The sequence below is a fragment of the Meles meles genome, chromosome 8 (genome assembly GCF_922984935.1).
Source record: "Meles meles chromosome 8, mMelMel3.1 paternal haplotype, whole genome shotgun sequence".
Classification (NCBI taxonomy): domain Eukaryota; kingdom Metazoa; phylum Chordata; class Mammalia; order Carnivora; family Mustelidae; genus Meles; species Meles meles.
In genome coordinates, this window is record NC_060073.1 from 74,702,380 (window position 1) to 74,729,040 (window position 26,661).

The window sequence follows — 26,661 nt, forward strand, 5'->3', positions numbered from 1 at the left end:
TGTAATTAGACTCCCTTAAAAGAGGTACCCTTATGCTCTGGACCTAAGTGGAAAGTGTAATCATCTTTTTTTTTTTTTTTGGTAATGTACCTGGACCACTTTATTCAAATCTATAAAATAATCTTTATTTTATATTTTTAGTATAAAAATCCATAAGCTAAGTGCACCTCATTGCAGAGAGAGAAATATGATACTGAATTTCCATAGCAGTCAATGGTATAGTCAAACATCACATATTCAGAACACAAAATTTAGATAAACTGAAATGATCAGATAAAATAATCGAATTTCAGAAAACAAAAACTGAACTATTAAGGATCCCTGAATTATTCTTTAAAAAAATATTTTATTTATTTATTTGACACAGAGAGACAGTGAGAGAGGGAACACAAACAGGAGCAGAGGGGCAGGGAGAATCATGGGGAGCCCGACTTGGGGCTCGATCCCAGGACCCCAGGATCATGACCTGAGCTGAAGGCAGACACTTAACAACTGAGCTACCCAGGTGCCCCGGATCCCTGAAATATTCCTAACCCTCATGAAACTTCACTGGTCTCAAGTCATTTCGTAGTGAGGCATTCAGAGTATGATCCCATTAACCCAGCTCAAGAATCCTTGGGAGCCATGAGTAACTGCATCAGACTCTCTGACAATAAATTTTACCAATTTTTTTTTTATCTGAAAAATTCCCTTAATCTGGCTCTAAAGTTATCAGGCTTATGAAATGCATCCTGCTCTTTGCTCCTCATATTTTAAACAAACTGTTGTTTATAGTAGTTTCTGTTGATATCTTTTGTTCAAACAAAAATCGGTTTTTCTGGTACCAAAGCAAATTTGGGTTTGGTTCATACATGAAGAGACAACCTATGAGGAGGGTCCAAAAAGCACCCTTCACTTTTGCCTGAGAAGGTGCACATGTATACCAACAGCCTGGAATTGGAATATCTCCTATAAAAATAAAGATTCAAGATGTATGTATAAGGATGGTCAATGAAACACTTTTAATAATAGCAATACATTATAAATAACCTAGAGGTGCCTGAGTGGCTTAGTGGGTTAAGCGTCACCCTTCAGCTCAGGTCATGATCCCAGCCAGGGTCCTGGGATCGAGCCCAGCATTGGTCTCCTGCTTCTCCCTCTGCCCCTGCTCACTACTCGTTCCTTTTCTCTCTCTCTCTCTCAAATAAATAAATAAAATCTTTTTAAAAAAATTATAAATAACCTAATAAGCATTTGAAGATAAGGAATGATTAAAGAAATAATGGTACTTCATTTACTACATAGTTTATTTTTATTTTTTTTTTTAAATATTTTATTTATTCGACAGAGAGAAATCACAACTAGGCAGAGAGGCAGGCAGAGAGAGAGGAGGAAGAAGGCTCCCCGCGGAGCAGAGAGCCCGATGTGGGGCTCGATCCCAGGACCCTGGGATCATGACCCGAGCCGAAGGCAGAGGCTTTAACCCACTGAGCCACCCAGGCGCCCCACTACATAGTTTATTCAGTGAAACTGTATAGAACATCATTTAGTGTGTGAATATTAAGGGAAACCACACTAAAACAGGAGTAGGGAGGTTGGCAGGGAGCTTTCATGCCCCGCTACTGGTCATCAAATGCGAATCCAACAGGAAGATAGGGACCTTGCATGTGAACACCATCTACTACCAGTAAGAGGAACAGCCCAGCCAACAGAGATAGCCACATCACAGCCAATGAGAAGCCACAATACTTCCACCTCCTAGTTTACTCCAGTGGACTTTTTGTTCATAGAGCCTTCCCAACCCTTCCTTTCCCCTATAAAAGAGCCTGCTTCTCCTTTGTTCTGCCGCCTTGCCTACAGTTTTTGCTGTAGCTTGCTTGTCTCAGTTGAGGTTCCCTGCTATTCCGGAATAAAACCATCTTTAGCTGGTAAAATAACTGGTAGTTTTAATGTTAACAAGTGATATGGAAGAGTGTTCAAACTATATGAAATAATAAGGCAAGCTATCAAAGAAGCTTAGATAGAATTAATCCCTTTTGTGAAAATACATTTCTATTCTAAATACATTTTTGCAAATGCCAAAAATGGTTACGTCTGAGTGACAGTGTAGGATCACCACCTTTCCCCACCTTCTATAATTTCTACAATTTACCTTTCTAACGTTGTAATAATAATAATAAAAGGAGAGGATGGCAGAAACTGTGTATCATGTACATATAACATGGCAAACATTATTACCATATGGTGCTATATATATATATATACATATATATATATATAATTACATGGGACCTGGGTTTATAACCTTGTTACTCAAACGTGGTTCTTTAGTTCAGTATTCGCAGCTGTACCTGGAAGCCCTCTAAGTATCCAGGCCAAACCACCTAAGTCAGAATCTACTTTGTAGCAAGATTCCCAGCTGATTCACAGTACCATTAAAATTTGAGAAGCACTGGTTTCCCTGTTATCAAATGCCTGGATACAGATATAAATAAATCTAGCACAAAAAGCATGTTTACAAAGCAAAAAGACTGGGGAGTTGATTAGTCACACAATTCAAACCCGCATCAAACCTATGTGCCAGGTGCCAGGAATGACAGAATATACCACATTATTTCTACTAAAGACGAGTCTGTTACTTAAGAGTAACTCATTATCCAAGACTTTCCAATTATCCAAAGCAAGACACACCTAATCTGAGTAAATATAGCCATGCTGTGAACTTTTCTTTCTCTTTTTATTTAGATGTCCACCGAGGAAGTATTCTGATACAGTCAAAAACCCTGGGAGCACTGAAGACAGTGAGAAAGATGTGGAACTACATGCAGAATGTTTGTGTGTTTTTATCAAAGTTCTTCCCTTCTTGGTGCAAAGTGTGGAACCAGAGAGGCACCTTCACTGAAGAGATTTTAAAACTGCCCTAATCATATTTCTGACAACACTCCTACAACAACAAGAACAAGTTATAGTTGTTTGTCTCTTTAGACGTGGGGGTAAAATTTTAAATTGTAAATGTGTAAAAATTTTAAATTGTAAATGTGTATTTTTAAGTATTTTCTACTGATGAGTCACTACTGATTTTGACGTATTCAAGAAGCAGAACTCAGCCCTACTTCCCTTGCTCTATCACTGATGGCTGGCAACCATCAGACACAGACACGCGCACTGTAATAATGACAAGCTAAGTCCCAAACACGGATTTTCAATGTTTAAGATCCAAGGATACTGAAAATAATGTACTTTATTATGGGATGACAGATCATTGAGACCTGAAAGGGACCTTGAAGGTAATTTAGTCCCCAGTGTTCATTTTAAAGATTTTATTTATTTATTTATTTGACAGAGAGAGATCACAAGTAGATATAGAGGCAGGCAGAGAGAGAGAGAGGGAAGTAGGCTCCCTGCTGAGCAGAGAGCTCGATGTGGGACTCGATCCCAGGACCCCAAGATCATGACCTGAGCTGAAGGCAGCGGCTTAACCCACTGAGCCACCCAGGCGCCCCCCCCCAGTGTTCATTTTATAGGTGAACTAACAACACAGGTTCTGAGCACTCCAGCTGGTAGCTTCTTCATTAAATGAGGCAATGTTTGAAATAATCAAGAAGAGCACATTCATACATAAAATCTCCTAAATGGCGGGGTGAAAAGTGAACAGTTTAATAAGAAATGTATTGTTCAAGGATCAAGCCAAGCCAAGCAATTAAAAAAATAAATTCAAAATGGAGGGGATGTATTAGTTTAGATCTTGGTGAGTACTTTTCCAGACAAGTATGATATGTCCTCTTTAAACTCAAGCCTCCAACCTCTCTACAACAGAAGCACTCATTGCCAGCATGACCTGGCTTGGGAGGACTTTTCATGTGTACTTTCAGTGGATTTCATAAACTAAATGAAACAGAAAAAGTTGCTACCATTAATATCCATTTGTCTTCTCCTTCCAAGTGAACAACATCTGAAATCTCTGTTTGTATGGTGCAGTTACTTAAACTGGACCTTAATATTCTTTTTTTTTTTTTTTTTAAGATTTATTTATTTGATAGACAGAGATCACAAGTAGGCAGAGAGGCAGGCAGAGAGAAAGAGAGGAGGAAGCAGGCTCCCAGCTAAGCAGAGAGCCCGATGCGGGGCTCGATCCCAGGACCCCAGGATCATGACCTGAGCTGAAGGCAGAGGCTTTAACCCGCTGAGCCACCCAGGCGCCCCTGGACCTTAATATTCTTAACAAGAATATTAGCTGCATGTTTTAAGTTGAACTGTGTCCTTCCAGAATTCACAGCTTTAAGTCCTAACCTCCAGTACCTCTGAAAGTGACTGCATGTGGAGATACTTTACTAGGGAAATTATGGTAAAATGAGGTTTATGGGTAGTCCCAACCCTGATTAAGATTGGGTGTGCTTAAGAGAAAAAGAGAGGAGGACACAGAGAGAGGGCGGCGGTGTAAGGACACTGGAAGAAAGTGGCCCTGTCAAGCCAGGGACGGCGGCTTCCCAAGAAACCAAACCTGCTGACACTGACCTTGGACTTGTAGCCTCCAGAACTGTGAGAAAATAAATTTCTGTTGCTTAAGCCACTCAGTCTGGGGTCCTTAGTTAAGGTAGCCCTAGCAAACTACTATACTCCATGAATACTAAGAATTTTTATTTCACTTATTCACTGTCTTGTGTAAAATTTATTCAGTTAGTATCGCCTACATTTGTTGTAACATAAACATGTATCTATGAGAGTTCTACAACATGTTATCACATGGCAATGATAAAATGATTTTTCTTTATTAGTCACTGCAATTCTACGGTCTTTCATACAAATTTCCTTTAAAGCCACCATTAGTCCATTATTTTGGGAGTGCTGTGGAGAAAAACACTTTCTCCTCTCAGTTCCATTACTCAACACCAGGGAGGTTTTACAAAATATACCTTCTGTTTCTAAGTCAAATAAACTTTATGTAATCAAAATAAAATTTTCCAAGAACTAACCTAGACACATACTTCTACATACTCTACAGCAAAATTAAATGTATCTCCCACTGATGACAACTCACTTTTCCTGGAGCCTCCCAGAATTGCCTGTGTTCACCTTCACCTTCTCAGGGGTACTTCCCACCTTGGTCCCAGTGAAACAGGCCCAGTTCCGGCCCAGCACGTCATGCACCCATCCAGGCAGGGTCTCGTTGCAGTAACTGGTTACAGTGTGACCCTCTTCTTTATACTGCAATTAAATCGGGGGAGGAAACATCAAGTGAATCAATGATCATCTCGCAGGTCCGTTTCCCTGGCTCCTGTTCAGTCAAGACGCTCCTTTTTTCATCTTGGGAGCCAGACTCTGCCAACCAAAATAAAAACTTCACCCCCGAGAGGTTACATTCTGCGAATTAGCCTAGAAAAGGATGGGAAATAAACTTTTCTATGATTACCATCGCTGAGTGCCAAATAAAATTTACATAAGAAAACATTTCTGGGAACCAAAGCAGGGGAAGAAACATTTTTAGAGCATCTGCCACATTCCAGGCATTTTACAAAAGTTCCCTCCTTCAGTCTTCACAGGAAGCCTATGAGGAAGGAGGCTTCGATAACCCCATTTTACCAGCCTGCGAGTAGAAGGCCAGCTCAGAGAGGCTACGGAGCTCCTAAGGAAACAGAGCCATGAAGGGGCAGAAACAAAATTCTGCTCAGGCACTCAGACTATACTTTCTTCTACTCACAAAATATGGACTCCAGCAAACTACAAAACAAAGAGCGAAACATTTCCACACACAAAATCTTTTCTCCTGTCAACCTCACAATTGAGTAGGATATTCTGATTATGGGGGAGCTAAGAGAAATCTGATTATTAAATATTCTCTCCATTTAATGTCACAAATATGGCCCTTTGTCTCATCACAAAGTTCATACTGAAAAACACCTACAAAGGAGAGCTCTGGGATTTGAACTCATAGTTAGGCCCCAGAGCTTACAACCCCTCGCATGATAGTACCTCCTCATGGAAGAGGGATATATATGCAGAATGAGAGAACAGAGTGTGGGAAGAAGGAAACAAACCAGCTCCATTTCAATGAGGAGGGACTTGGGCCCATGTCAGGCACTGACTTACTCTAATAGAACAAAAGTCCAAAAGCAGTCAGACAACACAAACTGGCAGGGCAGTCAGCTGTGTTGTAATACTTTCCAAAAGTACACAGTAGGTTATTTTTGGTTCACAGGATATCACTTGCGAACTCCTAATAAATATGACAGATATTACCTTACCTGTGTGCTTGGGTTGGCAAGCTTCATTTTTAAAAGCCAGAAAGTCAACATTTTAAGGCTTGCAAACTATAAGGCCTCTGTCAAAACCACTCTACTCTGCCACTGCCATACAAAAGATGTATAGGGAATACAGCTGTGCATGAAGCAGGCTGCATAGCAATAAAATTCTCTTTACAAAAACAGGCCTGTGAGGGGCGCCTAAGTGGCTCAGGTTGTGATCTCAGGGTCCTGGGATCGAGCCCCACATCAGGCTCTCTGCTCATTGGGGAGTCTGCTTCTCCCTTTCTCCCTCTGCCTGTCTCCCCGGCTTGTGCTCTGAAATAAATAGAAATCTTAATAAAAATAGGCCTGTGGTTTGCAAACCCTGAGTTTATAAGAATGCATGGGTTAAACTCTACATAAAGTAAAATTACCGTATTACATCTGACTCTCTCTAAATTTAAAGCATATATTTAGGGATGGAGTTAAAAACATCTGGCTTTCCAATCCCAAGGAGCTAGATTTGAATCTTGGGCTTCACCGTGCACTAAGCTCCCTAGCACTTTATCATGGATTATTCGTAGATACTTAGCATTGTGCATCTGTGTTGGTGGTTCACGATATTGTGAGAGCTCTCTGTCTACCTCTGGCTAAGAATATCTTGACTTGCAGGAATTCAGCTCTCCGTTCCTTCTGTCACTGCCAAAGCCCTAGCCAGGACGAGGAACACTGAGTAGAGGCCTAGGATATGACTGAGCTGCAGCATTACAGGGTGTGTTGTATGAGAAGGTCACTAAAACGTGTGTGTATTATATCAAAACTGCATGAAATGCTATTTTTATAGACAAAAACCACAGAAATATGGGTAACCTCATATGATATAACCTAAACCCCTTAGCGTTGTATTCCGTTTCTCTTTGGCATAGGCTCTCAATCATGTTCCCTCCTCTGCTATGTACTGGTTGGAGAAGCCAGTGGGGCTAGGCCAAGGCTCCCCCACCCCTGCAGTTTTAGAAAGTGGTCTGACCAGACTTTGAAGAGTTCTTGAAATATACCTTATAGAAACTGTCAGATACACATAAGCGGAAAAAAAAATGCTAAAGTAGGAAGGCACTCATCACAAGAGAACTGAAAACTTAAAAACAAAACCAAGAACAAGAGAGAGTCCTAAATGTTCATCTATAAAAATAATTTAGTAAATTAATAACTCAAATCGTATTATACAGCATTCTACATGATAAATGGAAGTTCTGTAGGACAGAGGTAAGTAAAGTAAGGCGAGAGAAGGCTGCCTCCTTCTATGAATACAGTTTTACAGAGCACAACCAGGCCCACTCATGTCTGCACAGTCTATGGCTGTTTTCACGCTACAGCAGAAGGGCTGGGTAGCTTCCTCAGAGAACACAGGCCCACAAAGCCTGCAACGTTTACTATCTGGCCTTATAAGAGAAAGAGCATCAATCGCTCTACAGAATCACAAAAAACAAACAAACAAAAAACAAAACAAAACCTATGTTAAGAAGGAAAAAAAAATTACAAGACAGTGCTTAAGTTGAATACAAATACACAAAATTTTTCTGAAATAAGGTTTTTAAAAAATGGAAACAAAAGGTGAAACGGGTCTGAGTGGAATTTTCTTGTTTATAAAATGAAGGTTTATAAAAAGAAAAAAATGTGTTTATAAAATAGATTTTGTGAAATTAATCATTTAAAAAAAAGACTCTTATTTCCTAAGAATGAGACTCACAAAGTCCTAGAAGAGAACACCCCTGAGGGATGGTCCACGCATTGTTAGAGGCTACTAATACTCTTCTGTTTGGAATTAGGAAAGCACTTTCTGAAAAAAAAAAAAAAAAAAAAAAAAAGATTGTTATTTATACAACTGATTTTGTATTTTGCTAGGGTCTTTCACTTATTTATCAAGTACTTATCGGTCACATTTTTCTTAGACACCGTGCATGTGCCAGGCACACATGCACAAGTGTACTGAAGGCGCCCCAGCCCAGCCCGTAGGAGGCTCACAATTCAATGAAGGAAACAGATGTAAGTAATTCATTATGACATCATGTGGTTCAGCAAGTTAACCATGCTGGAGAAGCCCAGGAAACTTCCCCATCTAGGCAGAAATTTAGATCACAGATAAAATAACTTTCCCTCGAAACCAAAAGAGTTAGGGGCATTCAAGTTGGAAGAACTGGGCCCCATGTTTTTCATGAGTGTAGTTTCGCACATCTGCTTGACAACTCTGAGTCATAGTCCCAAGCATCACATCTAAGACCAGATGAACTTTCCTGGGACAGGAAGGCTATCTTGTTATTTTGAAAGGAGGAAAAATTTCAGCAGAGCATGACTGGTTTCATGGCAGCCTCTCACCACATCTGTCGGGGGACTCGAGATTCCTCACTGACATCACGGCATGATGACACCTCCCCGTTTACCTGTCACCTCACACTTTATAGATACAGGTCACTCGACAATCTTAGAAGTTCAGGGGAACAGAGAGATAGTTGAGTCTCAGGGGACAAAGAGCCCTAAAGAAGGTCAAATGAGAGTTTAGAACCAAGGGCTCCTAGACCTAAGGGTCCTTCCCCATACTGCGGACCATTTCTTCATACCCTTTATCTTCACACAAAGAGCTAAATAAGTAAATGTACTGGTCAGTGGCCAAACACGGAGAGGAGATACCTAGAAGCCACACAGCAAAGGTTTAAATCCCAACTGCGAGGGGCTTCTGTCTATATCATTTGAGGCTCACAGGATTCCTTGGGATAAGAGGCATTACTCTTCCCATGGGGGGAAAAAAGTTGCTTTACAAGGTAAATGGAGAAGAGAGAATTCAAGTATGGGCTCACAGGTGACAGGATCATTGCTTCATCCATTGTTTCCTTAAAAAAAAAAATTGGAGAAGATTAACTGACTCCCAGGAGTCAGGTCCAACTTGCTGTCCAGGCCCTTCAAGGGGAACCTACATTCTCTAGCAGCCCTACCAGGTTAACAGTCCTTCCCCACAAGTCAGGTGTCTATGCTGCCTTGGCTTGTTCAGTCTTTTTACCACTTTTTGTCAAAGGTTTTTGATGGGGGGTGGGTAGAGGTCAAGGACTGGCTGGACTGCTGCTACCGTATCCACCTCTCCACCTTACTGGCCATGTGATCCTAAAGCAGGTTATTTATCCTTTCTGTGACCTCATCCATAAAATCAGGATGACAAAAGACACCACCTCATAGATTCTGTTTTATACATACTAACCCATTTAATTTTCATGGCAGCTTCTGAGGTTATTCTGGCCTTGAAAACAAGTGCCAGGAGCACAGGATTTTTTGTTTATTCGGGAAGTAGGAAACTGGTATTAGGAAGCAATTACTTATGGAATGAGTGAATAAACAAATGAAGAACAGAAGAGAAAGAAATAACACAAGAAACTCAGAAAAGATACTAAGCAATAACACAAGAAACTCAGAAAAGATACGAAGTTTGTAACAGAAGTATGGTGCTAAGATATTAGGGAGACCCTGAAATTACCTTATAAAAGGTAGGACATGGTTGTTAATATCACTGTGCAGGACTCAGGAGGAGGGAGGAATTCACCACTTCAGAAGCCAAATGCTCAGGACCTTCCAACCTGCAAGGACCACACGCTGTGCTCTGTTATTTTCTTGACTGGAACGTTCTCATGGTATCTGTCATTTTTTTTGCTGCTATTACGAAATACTTCCTCTGTGATTTCTGACATTATTACCAATTAAGAAGTTGAAATTTTGGCCACACTACCCAGCTTGAAATGTATCCCAAAATTTTTTAAAGTTTTATTTATGTAAACATCAGTGTCTGAATACAGTCTTGTGCAGATGGTATAATTTAAGATTCTATTCGTTTATGCCAATTTCAACAAATAGATAATTTCAGAAAATGTAAAGAAATTCCACACGCCAGCCCTTAGGGTTAGGAAACTACTAGGATTCCATAGCTATCCATTTGCCTCTTCAAAATTACTATTGGATTGCCAAACACTCCAACCTCTCCTGAAGTCCCCACTCATTTTATCAACTCTCCAATTACATTTACCTAGTAATATTCACCACATGAAAAAGAACTGACTGGGATATTTTAGAACTTAACGTTATTTACCCTGGATCTCTCCCAACTGCTTTTTGACACAGAGGGCTTTCAAATCAATTTGTTCCACTGTTTCCCTGACTAATAATATACCTGGCAAATATTTGAATACTTTATGTAATGCACTAGGAGAAAAAAGCAGTTTCGTAAAAAGGACTTTGCCCTTTAAATCCCATTCCTCCACTTACAATTTATGTACACTTAAGCCACAACTGAAGAGCCCCAATTTCTTCACCTGATCTGGGGACGGAAACCTACACGTCACTGGATTCCTATGAAGGATAAAGAGAACACTGAAGTGTGAAGAGTTTAAAAAGTTACAAAACACTCAAAAAGCAACAATATAAACACTACTACCTGTTACCATGGGGGATACAGAGTTGTCTTAAGCCTTTATCTTTGTCAGGGAAGAATCTGAACACCAACCCCAATCTGTCAGCTCAACATATTCTGTCAACCAGTGGCTTTCAAAATGAGATGAAAAGATGATCCCTGGAATATGAGGGAAACATGGAATTTCTGTTTACATTTGTAATTATATAAATAACACTGAAAACTCACTTCCATTGTTATCTCATATCCAAAAAAACAAAGACAGGACCACTCAGTTTCAAGGTCTGGCGTTCACCCGCCCTGCAGCTTGCTTACCTGTGGATGGTTAGGACACTGCATCTTCCCTTTTACTCGTGTCTGCCTAAACTGATTTATGTACGTATCTGCTTTAATTCAGCTAATTCTCACAAAATGAACAAATGGCTTAAAATACTTGCAGAGAAACCAGAACTTGCAAACAAATATAAATGTATGTGAGAAAAGGGCAAAGCTTACATTTGCCCTACTCCTAGTAGGAACTGTCAGCCATATAAAAATGTGAGTTTTTGAAATCAGAAGTTTTGAAAGGGTTCCATTGCTGCAGTCTTCAGCTTCTCATCTTATTTATCAACAAAATAAACATCTCAGTTAAAATTTGTCCAGCTACACCTATGAGCATAGCGGAATGCACAGAGCTGTCCAATCACTATACTGTACCTCTGATCCTAATCTAACATTGTGTGTCGACTATACTTCCATTTAAAAAATTGTCCACTGAACTGTCATTAACCTTAATACCAAACAGCAATTCTTCCAAACTTGACTGAACTTTGACACTCCTACTTTTAACAAAATGGATCAAAACTCGTGAAAAGATTTTCAGTGGAAAAACTGCTTCCAGATGTTTAAAATTTTCAGTATGAAAATTATAGGTAACAGATTTCTTATGATAATGAAGCATACTTTTCTATTATTTTCAAAGGATATCATCATGAAATATGTTTGGGCAGGAACTGTATTTGTGATAGTAAGTGAATCAAATATTTAATCATTTAATATTATGCCATGCGTCTGACAGCGAACATCAGTACAGTACTGCAGGTATATAATTTATTAAACATCCTTTATACACCATGGAATACATAATAAAAGTTTTGGAGTACCAGGTCCTATCCATCAAGGTCATTCATCACTTCCAAAAAGTTTGACTTAATGGCAAACCATATACATAGAGATATTACATTCTGGCAATGCTGAATAACAAAAAATGTTTACTGGCATTTTGTCCTTTGTTTCTTGTATATAGCTGCTTGTATATTAACTGCTTTCAATTGCTGTCAGGTCTAGAGTGTGGGTAAAAGCCAAACAAAAGAGAATAAGGCACACCCTTTAAATGGATACTTGGCCAAACTTCCCCCAAGAGTACCACATTTTTGCTCAGAAAGAAACCTACTTCCCTCTGTCAGTTTCAAGGATTAGCTCTAGTTTTCTGGCTTAACTATTTGTTTAAAAAGCTGAATTTCGAAGAATTTTGAAACTGCTAGGAAATTATAGTGGTTGCAACCAAAATACCTTCTAGCATTTTACTGAAGGAACTGGCAGTTGGATAGGCATGTGAAAAGGGAGGGTCATACATTTATTTGCCTCCACTGCTTTAAAGACTTTCAGTTTAAATGAAAATATATATCCCAGAACTAGTTAAAACCACAGTTTGTCACTCAACAAAGCAGTCAAAATCCCTTGGCTCGCTCCTCACCTCCTTGCTTATAAAACTGTTAAACTGGAGACTAGGAGATATCTGAGAGTTCACCTTATCTAACTTTTGGCTGGTGCCTCTCACTATTCTAAAGACAAAGGAAGGCAGGGCATAACCTAGAGCATTCCAGACTAGTTCCTGGTTGTTGCTTCTCCAGGCTTTGGGGAACCAATGCCATCATAAAGCTCACTATTTACCCCGACAGCTTCACTAAATTACTTAGTTTTGAGTAATTCTGAAAGTTAGAACTTTGAGCCCTATCTTGGCCTCTACAATCTCACACAAAATTTAAAATCTAAACAAACCAAATAAAGTCTAAACATCTCCATTGTTTTCTATCATGTCATTCAACAAATATGGCCTGAGGGTCCACCACAACAGACTTTCAGTACATAAAGGTAACAGAACTCCCAGGAACACATCAATGGAGCAACAGGACAACACAACAAACATTACTCAATTTTCTTCTACAGACATTTATTAAAGGTTTTTTTTATCACAGATCACGCTATACATAGAGAACAAAATGATTAGTTAATACAGAGTACATTCCTGCCCTCAGAATTCAAAGACTAGAAAAGACAAACAAGCAATTATGAGAGAGAATGCTAAGCAGTATATAATATGGAGCCTCCTAATATAAGTATCTGTAATTCTGTACCCATCAAGTTGTCTTCTTCATAATCAAAACATTTTTGTGCAAAGTTGCTCAGAGAAAAAGAAAAAAAAGACTTCAAGTAGAGTGATTAAAAATTCCATATGAAATACATTCTTACACACATTAGCTGCTTTGTCAGTATTCACATCCTGGAAGTTAGGTTGAAAATACACAACTGTTTTAGAACTCTGGAGACAGGTAACCTGGTACGTTTTTTAGAACACAAGAATGAAAAATATTAACATAGCATTGTTCCTGATTTGTGCTTCTAGAATCATATAGAATTAATTCTTTGTAAGCTGATAATACTTGTGAAAAGCCTTTGAAGAGACAAGAGAAGTGTGGTCAATTTTCCAAACACTTAAAGATCCTGGGTAATTGGGTTCGGAAGACACACAGGGAGAGTGACAGATTTTCAATCTGGAAGAAGGTGAGAACGTGCTATTAAAAATCACTCCACGTTTACAGCACTTAGAATAGTACTACCTGAGCAGAGCTGATTGCAAAGAACAACATGAACCAAATAATGCCATTTCTCCCACTAACAAAGAGAGCTGGGGAAGGTTTCACAGAGGCAGCATCAAGGTCCTGAGTGATGAATTACCAGGTCCAGAGGTAGGATGGAACAAACCATCTAGGTTGAAGTATCCGGGTATAGGGTAACTTTACCTTTATAAGGCATGACCCGCCCAGAATAACAGACCAGTGCCTCTCAGAGGTCATAAAAGTTATCTGAACCAATAAAATAATGAAAATCTGGCATCTAGAGCTCCCTCCACTGAAGCAAAGATACAGGAGAAAAGCCCTCCCAGAATCTAGGGACTAGGTGTAACCCCACATTTTCAATTTACCATGGGTGGTATTAATTCTGAACTGAGCAGGAAACCAGTACATTGTTTAGTAGGAAAGAGCTGAGAGATAGCGATCAGTGTGAACAATAGTGTAATGAAAGGAGTCAACTTGGCAAGGGTACTTAATTTGTAATTAATTTGAAACTTACAAAACTCTCCTTCCAATCTGGAGGACTACAAAAGGGAAGAAAGTAAGTTTTCCTCTTGAAAAGAACCCTGGTTTAGGAAAGAAAGGGAATAGCCGAATTTGGTAAGGAAATAGAAGCTTTAGGCCAGTTCTCCTAAAATTTCAGAAGGAGCCATGCAATGCAATTCATTCCATTAAACTAGCATTCATGATGCTTACCAACTGGGGTTCACCAGAAAATCTGAAATATTACTCCCAGTAATAATACTCCAAGTAACCATCATTTCTTTGTGAAATGGGTTTTCTTTTCTTCTTTAGCCCCAGGGAGGTCCTTAGGCTTAAGAGACTAGGTCTTGAGAGAAAAAAAAAAAAAGAGAGAGAGAGACTAGCTCTTGTCATTTTACAATTAGATGCAGTGTGAGCTTAAACACCGTTGAGACTAATCTTCCCCATCTATAAAATAAAGTTAGTTAATATCTGCTTCGTAAGATTCTTGTAAGGTAAAGCAGGTCAAGTTCTTAGAACAAAGCTGGCATCTAATCAAAAACCAGATGAAAAAAAGTACTAATCACCCCATCTTTCTGGCCAGGGTAATGCAGGTCTATGATCTGCAAAATGACTCTTTCAGCAGTTTGACTTATCTCAGCAAGCCCGGTCCCCCAGACCAGTCCTCCACAGAAACATCTTTCCACCAACAACATATCTGTGCGTCTCAAGATATCCTGAAGCATTTTCTCCTTACAACAGGTGCTGGGGTTTCTCAAGGTAATTAGAGAAAAAAGGTGCACAAGAAAATAATATAACTGGAAATAAAATCTGCACGATGAACAAAATTAAACACAAAATTCAAATCCTCATCAGTCTGGAAACAATCATCTCAACAGAGTAGTATTCGAAAGGGAAAAACGTGAGTTGCGTATCATTCCTTTCATTCAAAGGCTGAATGGTGGAGCCACCTAAGACTTCCAGACTTTTCCTTCCTTTTTCCTGTGTAGTCTCTGGTTGTTCACATTTCAAAATGGCGGTTGCTGCTTTCCAAGGAAATGTTCAGGAGGGCAGCTGCCTTGGAGGTAGGTCACCAGGACTCCTCAGCATTTTACAGGCAAAGACAAGACTCCAGAAGGGAATGCAGCTGCCCCAGGCCTCTGCTAGCTGTCAGAGAAAGGCAGGTCCATGGCTGCATGCGGCTCTGCCTCTTTGCCCCAAAGTCTCTGTGTGGCTGCAGTTTTAAAAGAGCCCCTCAACAGATGCTCTATTTAACAACTAAAAGACAATAAAAACTAGAGTTACAAGCCAACAAGGATCACACTGTCTCTTAAGAATGTTTAATCATATTAATTTGTAAAACACAAAGTACTAGTATTTGAAATGCTTGTAAATTTTTAGTGCTATTTAAGACATTCACAAAAAGCTGCCATTCTCGAACGCTGAATGCTTAAGCAACATGCATCAGGCACACAGCCAACATGCTCAAGAAGCACAGGCAGACACATTTGAAATTAACTACCGCTGCAGAAATCTAAATTCTGAAATGTACTTAGAAGAAACAGGCTAATCTAACAACCCAGGTGCATTAACACGTGTATCTTTCAAATTCTACATGGAGGTTTAAGGATGCTTTGATACGTACTTCCATGTACCAGGCTATTTACCCATTTACAGAGCAAATACTTAGGGGGGAGGGGAGGTATCTTCTAATGGAGGTGTCTCTCTCATTAGAAGGAATAGTGAGAGTTTTAAGACAGCATTTTGTAAACTGCACAAAAAATGAGAAGACCTCATTTTTTTGTGAGGAAAAAGTGATGAACTTATTTTGGGGAAGTTTTCAACTGCTATCTAATATATTAAAGATCCTGATAAGTTCTGAAATAAAGGAAATGATTCAACACCATCTATACTTATTCAAGTACTAGGAATTCAGAAAAAAAAGCTTATTAATTTCAGCTCTAATTTCCACTTTGATCCATTCATAGCAGCTGCCTGGAACCACCTTCAAAGGTTCACAGGATGGAGTGAACAGAACTGATGAGCAGTTCCTACTTGGCGTATGTGTGGGCCGCTGCTGGGACATCAACAGTCTGGAAAACGCTGATACAGGATAAAGCTATGGAGCTTCCAACACTTGCCCCCAGTTCCCTTTTTCATTTCCCCCTTCTGTACTTAGGAGATTATAAAAGAGGTAAGGAAAGGGGAAATAATATTGTGTTAAAATGCAAGGAATAGTTAAGTCCCTATCAACTTTACTCTCTAACCACCCTTTGCCCATGAAAATGTTAAGACTTCTAAATTTATGGATCCAGTGAGAGTAATAATTTAAACAACTTTTCTAAGTATGAGGAGAAATGTAAAGAGTGAAAAAGGTCCTCTTCCTCCTAGTCAGTAGTCTGTGCTCTGAGCAGGAGCCAGTGTGAAAAAGATGGGGAAGTCTCTCAGGGATGAGTGGCAGGTATGTGGATTTCTCGGGAAGAGCCGCCCTCTCTACCAGAAGACAGACATAAAATGTCAGAGCCTCCCATGGTTCCCTCTTGAGCCCTTTGAGGAAAAAAATGAGCAACCCCAGGAGGCACAACTACTTCAGGGAAGTGAAACAACCTTGGGCTGACCTTTTCTTAACCGAGTCTTGATCTTTTGGGTTAGGGTCTGCTTAGGTTAGCAGGATCAGACTCGGCAGAACCAATTTGATGTGTGCAAAGAGAATAAAGTGAAAGCTCACTCACATACAATAGTGCAGGCAGGTAAGAAGTTGCAAATAAGCAGGCTCAAGCAAGGAAATCTGTGCAAAATCCCTAATCTTTCCAGTCTCCCTCACCCAGATGAATCAACGAACATTGCTCGCTTTTAAGAAGTTAAAAATTTCAACAGAGCTCACCCAGTTTGTTCCTCAGATGTCTCAAATCATGTACCCTCACAGTTCCCAGCTGCATGAACAACTGACTGATAAAATCAGTGACATCCTATGAAGAGTTCACAATGGGAAACTAAGTTATCATGTTAAGATTAAGCATCACCATGAAAGAAAATGAAATTAGGCATGGACTATTAAACTTCCCATTCATTCTCTAAACTGAAACGCTCTTAAGAGTAAACCACAAGTTGTTAAAATTAAAACAAAACAAAATCTGGATCTCAGTATGCTGAATCTATATTAAAATAAATTACCCAAAAAACTAGTATTCTGCAAGCTGAACCATTAGATCTTAAAAATGAGCTCAGAAAGCGGAGTGAAAAAAATGTGACAAGATTCCCAAATCTTTAATTGTAGAAACATGACTGACACTTCTGGCTTTTGAGACAAACTGGAAATTGACAAGTCAGTAGCACATAAAATGGGCTATAAATCCTCTGGTATGGCTTTCCCAACATAGAGCTCATTTCCAGTACCAACCTGCTTTTCGAACACCCTCTATAGAAGTGTTTTTTAGTTTAGAGGGTTTTTTGTTGTTGTTGTTGTTGTTTTTAAAGATGTTATTTATATATTTGACAGAGAGAGAGAGAGATCACAAGCAGGCAGAGAGGCAGGCAGAGAGAGAGGGGGAAGCAGGCTCCCTGCCGAGCAGAGAACCCGATGCAGAGAACCCGATGCGGGGCTTGATCCCAGGACCCTGAGATCATGACCTGAGCTGAAGGCAGAGGCTTAACCCACTGAGCCACCCAGGCACCCCTTAGCTTAGAGTTTTACTAAGACTAGTGGGCCCTAAACAAAATATATGAAGTTTGCTTGATGGTCATAAAATTTTCAGCCATGAGCCTAGTTTCCCTTCTACACATCTTCAGCCCTGAGTGGCTTAATCTTCAAAACAAAATCAGTTCCTGCTCTACTGCTTCTTTCCATAGTCTCAGAGAAAGTGAAATGAGAAGCAGGAAAAGGCTAGAAAGTCTATTCAACTTAAGTGTGTTCTTTGGGACTTAGTATCTTTCATATGACTTTCTTCCTCTGTGCAATTAGATAGACAGTGGAAAGTGAACACAATACAAACAAGCATTAAAAAGTCATTTATCAGGGCACCTGGGTAGCTCAGTGGGTTAAACCTCTGCCTTTGGCTCAGATCATGGTGCCAGAGTCCTGGGATTGAGTCCTGCATTGGGCTCTCTGCTCGGCAGGGAGCCTGCTTCTCCATCTCTCTCTATGCCTGCCTCTCTGCCTACTTGTGATCTGTCTGTCAAATAAATAAAATCTTAGAAAAAAAAAAAAAGGAAAAGAAAAAAAAAGAATAAAAATAATAAAAAGAAAAAGAAAAATAAATAAAAAGTCATTTACCCACCCAGCAAGTTGCCATAATTAAACATCCTGTCTCATTACATTTGGTTGTTATTTAAGGGGTGTGCTGCTTGGGCACCTGGGTGGCTCAGGCAGTTAAGTGTTTGCCTTTGGCTCAGTTCATGATCCCAGAGTGCTGGGATCAAGACCCACTTTGGGCTCACTATTCAGTGGGAAGTATGCTTCCGTGCCCCTCCCTTAGCTCCTGCGCTTTCTCGCTTTTCTTTTTTTCTTTCTCTCTCTCTCTCTCTCACTCTCTTGCTCACTCTCTCTCAAGTAAATAAAATCTTAAAAAAAAAAAAAGAGGTCAGCTGCTTTTAATCTGCAGATATTCTCAAGCGGTACCTGGATTTGAGAATTACAACCAAATGGTAAAGGGATTAAATCTGAGGACTCTTAGAAAACAACCTGCAGTCAGTACTGTCATTTATTTTGGCCAGTACATTATTTTAAAAGGAAACTGAATATGAATGCCTCTAAGAAAGTTTCCATTTTGTCATAGGTCTAATTCCTCCTTACTGTTTTACATTAGGGTCATTTCAAATGCTTAGGAACCTGCCTGGGTGGGCCCTAAATGCATTTGAGTTTGTAACCCTCTACAAAGCGTTCACATAATTGAATGTCTGTGGGAAGTTGAGTAGAAAAACGTACCTTCTAAGAATATATACCCAGTACTTCCTGCCAAACTGAAACTATCCAAAAACTTTGTGTTGAGATATATCTCCTTCCAAGCTTTTATCTAGCTTGAAATCACATGCAAAAAAAAAAAAAAAAAGATTATCTCCACTTCACTCCCAGTGTCTCAAGCAGGTAAAACTAAGGCGGGGGTGAGGGGGTGGGAGAAGTGGGGGGTGGCGACGGGAAAAGAGCTTACAAACCCTGAGTCATGAAAAATGCCTGTCTTCCAAGTGAGGCCTGAGAACTTTAATAAAGCAAATTCCTACCAATAGTAGTGGGTATCACAACGGTTTCAAAGTTGGTATGCAGGGAGAATGACATGGAAGCTGTATGCTCTGTTGAGTTGTAGGGTGGTCTGGGGAGCAGGTGGCCCAGGAGCCTAACAGAATACCCTGCCCAGATCACCTGCTCAGCAAGCTCTAGTAGCAACAGTAACAGACAATCAAATGCAAATGTGTAATGTAATGAAAGCTATCTGAAGAGGGCAAAAGGAAACAAGCAGTAGGGTCTGGTATGAGTCAAAGGAGCAATCTAGAAATCCACTTGATGTGTAGACTAACAATGGACAAAATCAAGAGGACAGATGGACATGGCAAAAATGTCAAATGTTTCTTTAACAGTGGTAGACTAAATGGAGGATGTTGTAGTTTACAGGACATATTTTAAATACAAAATTCTGCTTATACCTCAGTAATTCTTCATTTCTAAAAATAAAATAATGTTGATTCCCAAAGCTATTTTCTAAGTCTGTAAAAGAAGCCACGTGTGCTTTGTGCATTTCAATAGTACTCTCTTTTACAAAATAAAATATTAAAAAAATAAACTCAGTTCCACTCTATCATTTTCCTCAGTTTTAAAAAAAAATTCAGTTCCTCATTACCCTGTCAGCTGAATTCGCTAAAAGGACATAGATTTTATCACACTGCAAAACATGTTGATCTAGAACTACTTGATTAGGTTAAGAGAAATTTTAAAGCCAAGTATCTTATATATATTCTACTCTGTTTATTGAAATTATGATCTTATCACAAGGCCTAACTATTGTCTAGTCAGAGTGATTGATTTCTCAGCACGAAAACAGCTCTGATAACGATTCTGGTCAAACAGGCACTTCAAGAAATATACTGTAATCAGTTAATGGAAGAACATTCTTCCTATTTTTATTCCTAATCAGAGAATACCATTCAGGAGCCTGTGATTAGGTAGGGTTCTGGCCTAAAACAGTGTGACTGAGTACACGTCAAACCTCATTTGACTTTATGAAGTGGCTCTCTACTGACCTAGGACTTATGTTCTAAGGCTATGGAAAAATACCAAATCTGCTTACACTGTGATTAAAAGAGAAACACAAAGAGGTATTCCGATTCCTCATCCAGCCACCAGCTGTTGCCTCTGCCCCTACCAGCTATGGATTCTTCTTTAAGCTGAGAGCAGACTTAAAATACTAATACAGGGAAACTGTCTATTTCCGGTTATGGCTCAGGAAATTAAGTGGTGACTTTAGAAGTCTGCCCAACTGTTTCTCCCATTCTACAGAAAGGAAGAATGAAAACTTTTCTAAACCAAACGGGTAAAACTATTTTATGGACTCATCTATACTGAAATACAACTCCCATCTAACCCTTAAATAATTTTTTATTCAACCTCTTTCTCAACTGAATTCTACTTCACAGATTCATTTTCATTTTTTAAACAAAGTCTCAACCAAGTGCCTAGTATGTGTGAGGCAAAAAAGGACGGTGGGGGGAGGGAAGGAGGGTAGAGTATATAGCGAACAACCGTCTTGAACACCTCCTTCTACCTCAGTTCCACAGGCAAGTGGTTCTCAACATGAAGACAAAGAACTTTCGAAGGGCTTCAACGGAGTACCTACAAGGTCTGTGGAGCCCTAGGCTCATCAATGTGCAGACCAAGAATTACATTCGCAATGAATTATACTCACTACCAGAGTATTATAACTTTAAAGACTCATACAGGTACTGTCATGTGTTTTTATTACATACACAGTATCCAGGAGTGATAGTAAATAAAATGTTTCATAAATGGTCAAGCATGAGCTCCAACCACTAAAATGAACAGCCGGCCCTCAACAGCCAGGACAGATCAGCTCCCACCCGCTGATTATCAGAGCAGCCAACCCAGGCAAGAGGGGATGATTTTTCCTCTTGTTCCTGCTTTCCTTTTTTCATGCTAAAGGGGGATTCTCATGGGGGGGGGGGGAGTTATTATTCTAAGGAAAATAGTTGGCTTGGATGTAACACCATATTGTAGTGATTAAATCGCAAGAGAAATCCTAATACATTTAGAGGTTACATTTTTGTTGGTGCTTTGTTTTTCATCATCTTTAACAGATTCTTTCCCCACTTTCCCATGAATCGCTACAATTGGCTAACTCTTAGCAGATGTTCCAAAGGTTGTAAACCCTACTTCCTGAGAAAGTCTGTGTTTGTTTATATTCTATTTATAGTAAGACACGGCAAGTCTCAGGTTGGTGTCCTCAATGTACTTAAACCAGTTAGCACTCTGCTAACATTACCCTAGAACGTGTCTGCAATTGGAAGCACTGTGTTAGAACAGAAGAACGGACAAGACTTCTTCCCCAGCGAAAGAAGAAAACAGACTGCATGGGCAGGGCTACCTTTTACTTTAGCCCAAGGAGTAACTCAAGTTCTCGGTTTGTCTCAGCTTAGTAAAGTGAGTTATTCACATTAATATATCTAGCACATTCTAACAGTCCCCGACTTTACAACGGTCCAACTTACCGTCTTGGCCAAGCTTTACGAGGGTGTGAAAGCTATACACATTCAGTAAGAACCAGATTTGACTACTGGTATTTTCCTGGGCTAGCATTATGCAGTAGGACACTCTTTGTGGCTCTGGGCGAATCAGCAGTGAATCAGTCAGCCCCGTGATCCCAAGACCAAGTGTAGGGCTTGAACTCAGGACCCTGAGATCAAGACTGGAGTGGAGATCAAGAGCTGGACACTTAACTGACTTGAGTCACCCAGATGCCCAGTGCTGGCACTTCTAGTTATCTTAAACTAAAAATCAAAATCCTGAGGGTGTGATTAGAAGAAGCTTCAGATACCAAGTCACTGAAAATACAAATGCATTTCCAACAAAACTAACCTTAAAAAAGGCAAACCACTTGTAGTCGTTCAACACAATCTCAAAGCCTTGATTGTAAATGATTGTGAAATGGCCGGTATTGCCGAGATCATCATGTACTGTGTCCAACTTCTCAAGATGAACCACTACTTTTTTTTCTGGTTGTCCTAAAAAAAAAAAAAAAAAAATTCACAACACAGGAAAATTATTTGGACTTCAACAAATGGGAGGGGAAATCTTCTCTATAATTTCCATTATTTTTAAGCAGCTTTCCTTTCATGCTACTGGATTTGGACCAGTCTAGCTTGTGAAGATACCAGTCTCCATCCTGTTGCTTCCCTTTGCACACTCCCACAGGGGTCTGAGGCAAGCCTGTGAAATGAGGGCTCAACAGAACTGTCAAGTAGCTGACCAGGCAGAGACCCCAGAAAGTACAGCCCTTACTTTCCCAGAACATCCAAACACTGAAGAAATTTGCCCACTAAGGAAAAGGAGAAATAAGGGATGTTTAAAATGATACACAGAAATGGGTTGAATACAGGATGCTTATGAAGAAAAAAAAAAAAAAGGAAATATAAAAGGATCTGTTATCAGATTATAAGTACAAAGGAAATTATCTATTCAGAGAAGAAAATGGGTCTCTTTCAACTCAATGGCTCTCTAGTTCAGAACCTCAGAATCTGAATCCTTCCACCGTATTCAGCAAATGCAAGGTTTCTACCTTATAAAGCTATTTTGTGCTGACAGGAACTAAGCTTTCCACTTTCAGAAGATGGGGGTGTAGATCTGTGTGCGTCTTTACTAGATTAAAGTCAAAGTCTGACTTACAGGCACAACCTGCCTGAAAGGGTTCTGCTGTGTCCATCTGGAGGTTTCACACTTGGACGGTTTTTCCAAGTTTCAGATTAAGGCTCTGAAATAGGAGATTGCATGTGACAGAATAGCGCCAATTCTGATCTCCCTCTCTTTTGGACCTCCACATTACACATTTAAAACAGAAGGTTTGGAATGCCCAGGATTAGGAAATGCCACACAGTCATCTGGAGTTGGACAGTTGAACAGGTCTGTTTTAGTAACATAACCTGGCAATCATCCTTCTGCTGACAAGGAAATCACAGAAGGCAGATTCACTTACTCTGCACATACCACAGGGTGGTAAGGGTTTGCGTAGAACAAGAGTGCCCTTTCTGAAGGGGAGATAGCTTTTTTCCTTCTCCCTTCACCTAAATTCTTTGTCCTCAGTGTAGCTACATCATCTGAGGGCATGGGAATATCCCAGTGGTGTTCTGACACTAGGTATTTATTGACAGCTTTCCACGAGCCAGACATTGTGCTTGTTTCTGGGCATTCCCAAACATAATCACAGACTAAAGAGTTATTTCCAAAAAAAGAACGGAAACAAAGAAACAGGGTGGGTTGGGGGGCAACTTTTATCTATCTCCCTGCAATACGTGAAACAATGTAGCATCATACCAAAAGTTTTCTTGGACTAGCAGCATCAACACACGTGTAAATCAAAAACACTGGGCATAAGGGTTCTTTCCCACAAGCTAAGAAAAGGAAAACAAAACAAAACAAAACAACAACAAAACCATTTCTTGCTATGCTTTCCAGTGCTTGAGCTCATTTTCCATGGGCAAAACTTTTAAAAATTCAGATTGGACAGGGAGATCATTAGACTACACTGTCTCAACTCTCTTCCAAACTAAAAAGACGAAAAAAACAAAACAAAACAAAACCCAAGGGGAATGGAAAGTTCCTGAAGAAAGTGTTTAGGTCCGGTAACAACCAAAGAAACGTGAAATGAGAAATTTTCAGCTGCTGAACTTCGCCTTCTTGGTCCTGGAGCGGGAAAGGGCACCCCAAGGGGCTTTAGGTCCACCCGGCTTCCCACTGGCACCGGCCCCGGGTGGGGGCGCTCCTTGTGTGCGCTGCGGGAAGAAGAGCTCGGGGACAGAAAGGAAGGAGTCCCGGGCTAAAGCGGGTAGGGTGGGAGTCCGGGGGCGCCGGCGGCTTACCCATAAGCAAGCAGTTGACGTTGCGTTGGGAACCAACGGGGCCCACCTGGAAGACCCACGTGCCCAGCAGCTCAGGGTAGGTGCAGTTGGCAGGTGTATCGCCGTGTGCGGTACCGACGCCGCAGAGAACCAGGAGGAGGGCGGCCAGCAGTGAGCGGGGACAGGGACCCATGCTGGCGGGGATCCGGAGGGGAAAAGACGAGACAGACAGCCGACCTCCGAGAGCGAAGCTGTCCGGACAGCGCGTGCCTTAAAATAACCAGAGCTGCCGGAAACCCGCGGCTCGCGGGGGCGGGGTCTGGGGCGCCGGGGCGGGGGGAGGGGCGCTCGGGAGCAGTCCCGCCCGCAGGTGAGGCCTCCCGAGTACGTGCTCGTCCGTACCTGGCTGCTGCTGGACCTTGAGCCCGGCGAGAAGCGAGGCACAGGTTCTATGACCATGGGACGTCTCAAAATAGGACTTAAGAGCCACAGTGACTTTGCTTCTTGAAAAGTAACTGGGCGGGGGGTGGGGTACGTGGAGAAAAAGAATGTGTGCGGGGGTGAGGGGTACAACCAAAATCAGAAAGAGGTCCTCGGAGGGAGACTGAAGAAGGTAAGGCTAGGGATGCAGGAGGGACAGACGGAAGATGGAAAAAATTCCCAGATAGGGAGAGATCCAAGAAGTGGGGTTTTCTTTTACTTGCTTTTCTTCTCCACTTAGTCCTCGACCAACTCAGTTTTTTTCCCCTTCTTCGGAAAAATTTAACTTGATACCCCCAATCACCCTAGCTGTTTGAGAATTGCTCTTCCTTCCGTTTTCCAACAAAACTTTCACAACCTTTTTTTTTTTTTTTTTTTGCTTGGTTTTGTCTAGTTTCCTGTTAATGTTATTTATTATCCACAAGAGAATTCATTTGTAGTGCAAACTTGCAGGTTTTGAGTATTCGGTTTTTCCCCCCTGCAAACTTTATAGGATTTGGTTAACACATACATGCACACACATGCACAAAAGATGTCATGTTATGTGTCTCAACCCCTTCTCCTCTAACGATGAAAAGCAGGAGGCTCAGAGAGCGGAAGTAACTTGCCCAGGGTGAGGAAGGAAGCTGGTGGGAGAAAGCTGCTCTTACCAGCAGGTTCCAGTGTGCCAGTCTGACTGCCAATAATTATCAGGTAGCACTGTTTTCAACTGCTTCTTTGCTTAGTTTAAATATCACCCTTTTCTGTGAGAGCTTCTCTGACTTTCCTGGCTGTTGGTGGAAGTTGGGGCTCCTTTTGCGCACAAAACCCATTGTGCGTGTCTAGGCCTTGTGTCAGCATCAAGGACAAGTGATGAACAAAACAGACTTTTCTGTGTCCCTACCCTGTAGGGCACATGCATTTTGGTTACAAGTAAATATGCACATTTTCCACACGATTCGCCTTTGTCACCCTAGATTCTAATGCAAAAACACTCAAATTTTCTTGGAGTATTAAATACATAAGTGAAGGGGCTCAGAGCAAGTGTTCTCCAAATGTGCCCCTCGCGCATGTGGACTGTTTTGAGCTGAAGGTAATTAAGACTACAAGGTCAAGAGAAACATGTTTGCCTCTCAACCTAGAAGAATCTAAATGGGGATCTTTCTCAGAATGAGAGTTATTATCAGAGATAACATTTTTTTTTTGACTCATCTGTATGGTAGGGCAAACATCTAATTATCAAATGCCTGCTCTTCTTATTGCTGTGTGAATCCTACATCTCTCCTTTGAGGTGCCAGGCCCCTATCCCGTCCTTAGCTCAGGTTGGCATATATACCTCATTTCACCTTTCTGGCTTTGAAGTGCTCATGTATGTGGGGTTCCCATACAGACAAAATCACATTTTATTTCCTCCTGTTAATCTGATCCATGTCAATTTAATTCTTAGCCCCGCCAGAAGAACTTTTGAAGGGCAGAGGAAAATTTTCTTCTCCCTGATACTTACCTTGGTTTCTAAGCCTGAAAGCCAATTTCAATTTGGCAAGAGGAGTCACTCTTGAAAGCTCAGAAGTGGATATATTCTGTAATGCAGGCACACACTCTAAAGGCAGGGGTGGGGCCTTTTAGATTTTATAGTCCTATACTTAAGATTCAAAGTTGACATCATGTAATTAAGCTAACACACTTAGAGATACACTGGCAGAGTAGCACCGCCTTTCCAAGTCCCTGGGAAAGCAAGCTATTTGTTGTTAAAACATTATAACTTTTACTAGGTTGTCAATATCGAAGAGTTCAACAGTCCCGTTGTAATTTTCTTTGATAGCTGTAATCAAAGGAGCATACCTAATTGTGAAGAAAGTTTAAATAGTCTTTTTTCTTTTTTAGATTTTATTTGAGAGAGAGAGCATGCAAGCAGGGGGAAGGGCAGAGGGAGAGGGAGAAGCAGACTCCCCACTGAGCAGGGAGCCCGACATGGGGCTTGATCACAGGGCCCCGGGATCATGACTTGAGCTGAAGGCAGGCACTCAACCAACTAAGCCATGCAGGTGCCCCTAAATAGTCTTTTTGCAATGAATAATAACTGAAAAGGGGATTTTGGAGAACTTTTAGTCTAATGGGTTCATTTTAATATTGGAAAACGGAG

The 26,661-nt window shown here is 40.6% G+C and overlaps 1 protein-coding gene and 1 long non-coding RNA gene across 3 annotated transcripts in view; both read right to left on the reverse strand.

Moving 5' to 3' along the window:
- CTSC (cathepsin C) overlaps positions 1-24,354 on the reverse strand; it is a 35,981-nt gene extending 11,627 nt beyond the window's left edge. The window contains exons 1-4 of one of the 2 annotated variants that reach the window (XM_046015755.1): positions 24,081-24,354; positions 22,084-22,229; positions 16,888-16,972; positions 12,839-15,281 (exon numbers count right to left, since the gene is read on the reverse strand). In XM_046015755.1, coding sequence (XP_045871711.1) covers positions 15,271-15,281; positions 16,888-16,972; positions 22,084-22,229; positions 24,081-24,252 — 414 coding nt within the window. In that variant the 5' untranslated portion in view covers positions 24,253-24,354 and the 3' untranslated portion in view covers positions 12,839-15,270. Of the gene's footprint in view, positions 1-5,017; positions 5,185-12,838; positions 15,282-16,887; positions 16,973-22,083; positions 22,230-24,080 lie in introns of those variants that run through there. The other variant, XM_046015754.1, reaches the window with a different exon arrangement.
- On the reverse strand, positions 9,375-11,349 carry LOC123948540. Its single transcript, XR_006819985.1, has 3 exons — positions 10,672-11,349; positions 10,503-10,586; positions 9,375-9,820 (listed from the first exon to the last, which is right to left on the reverse strand). It is a non-coding gene; the product is annotated as an uncharacterized LOC123948540 (long non-coding RNA).
- Positions 24,355-26,661: the final 2,307 nt, after the last annotated feature.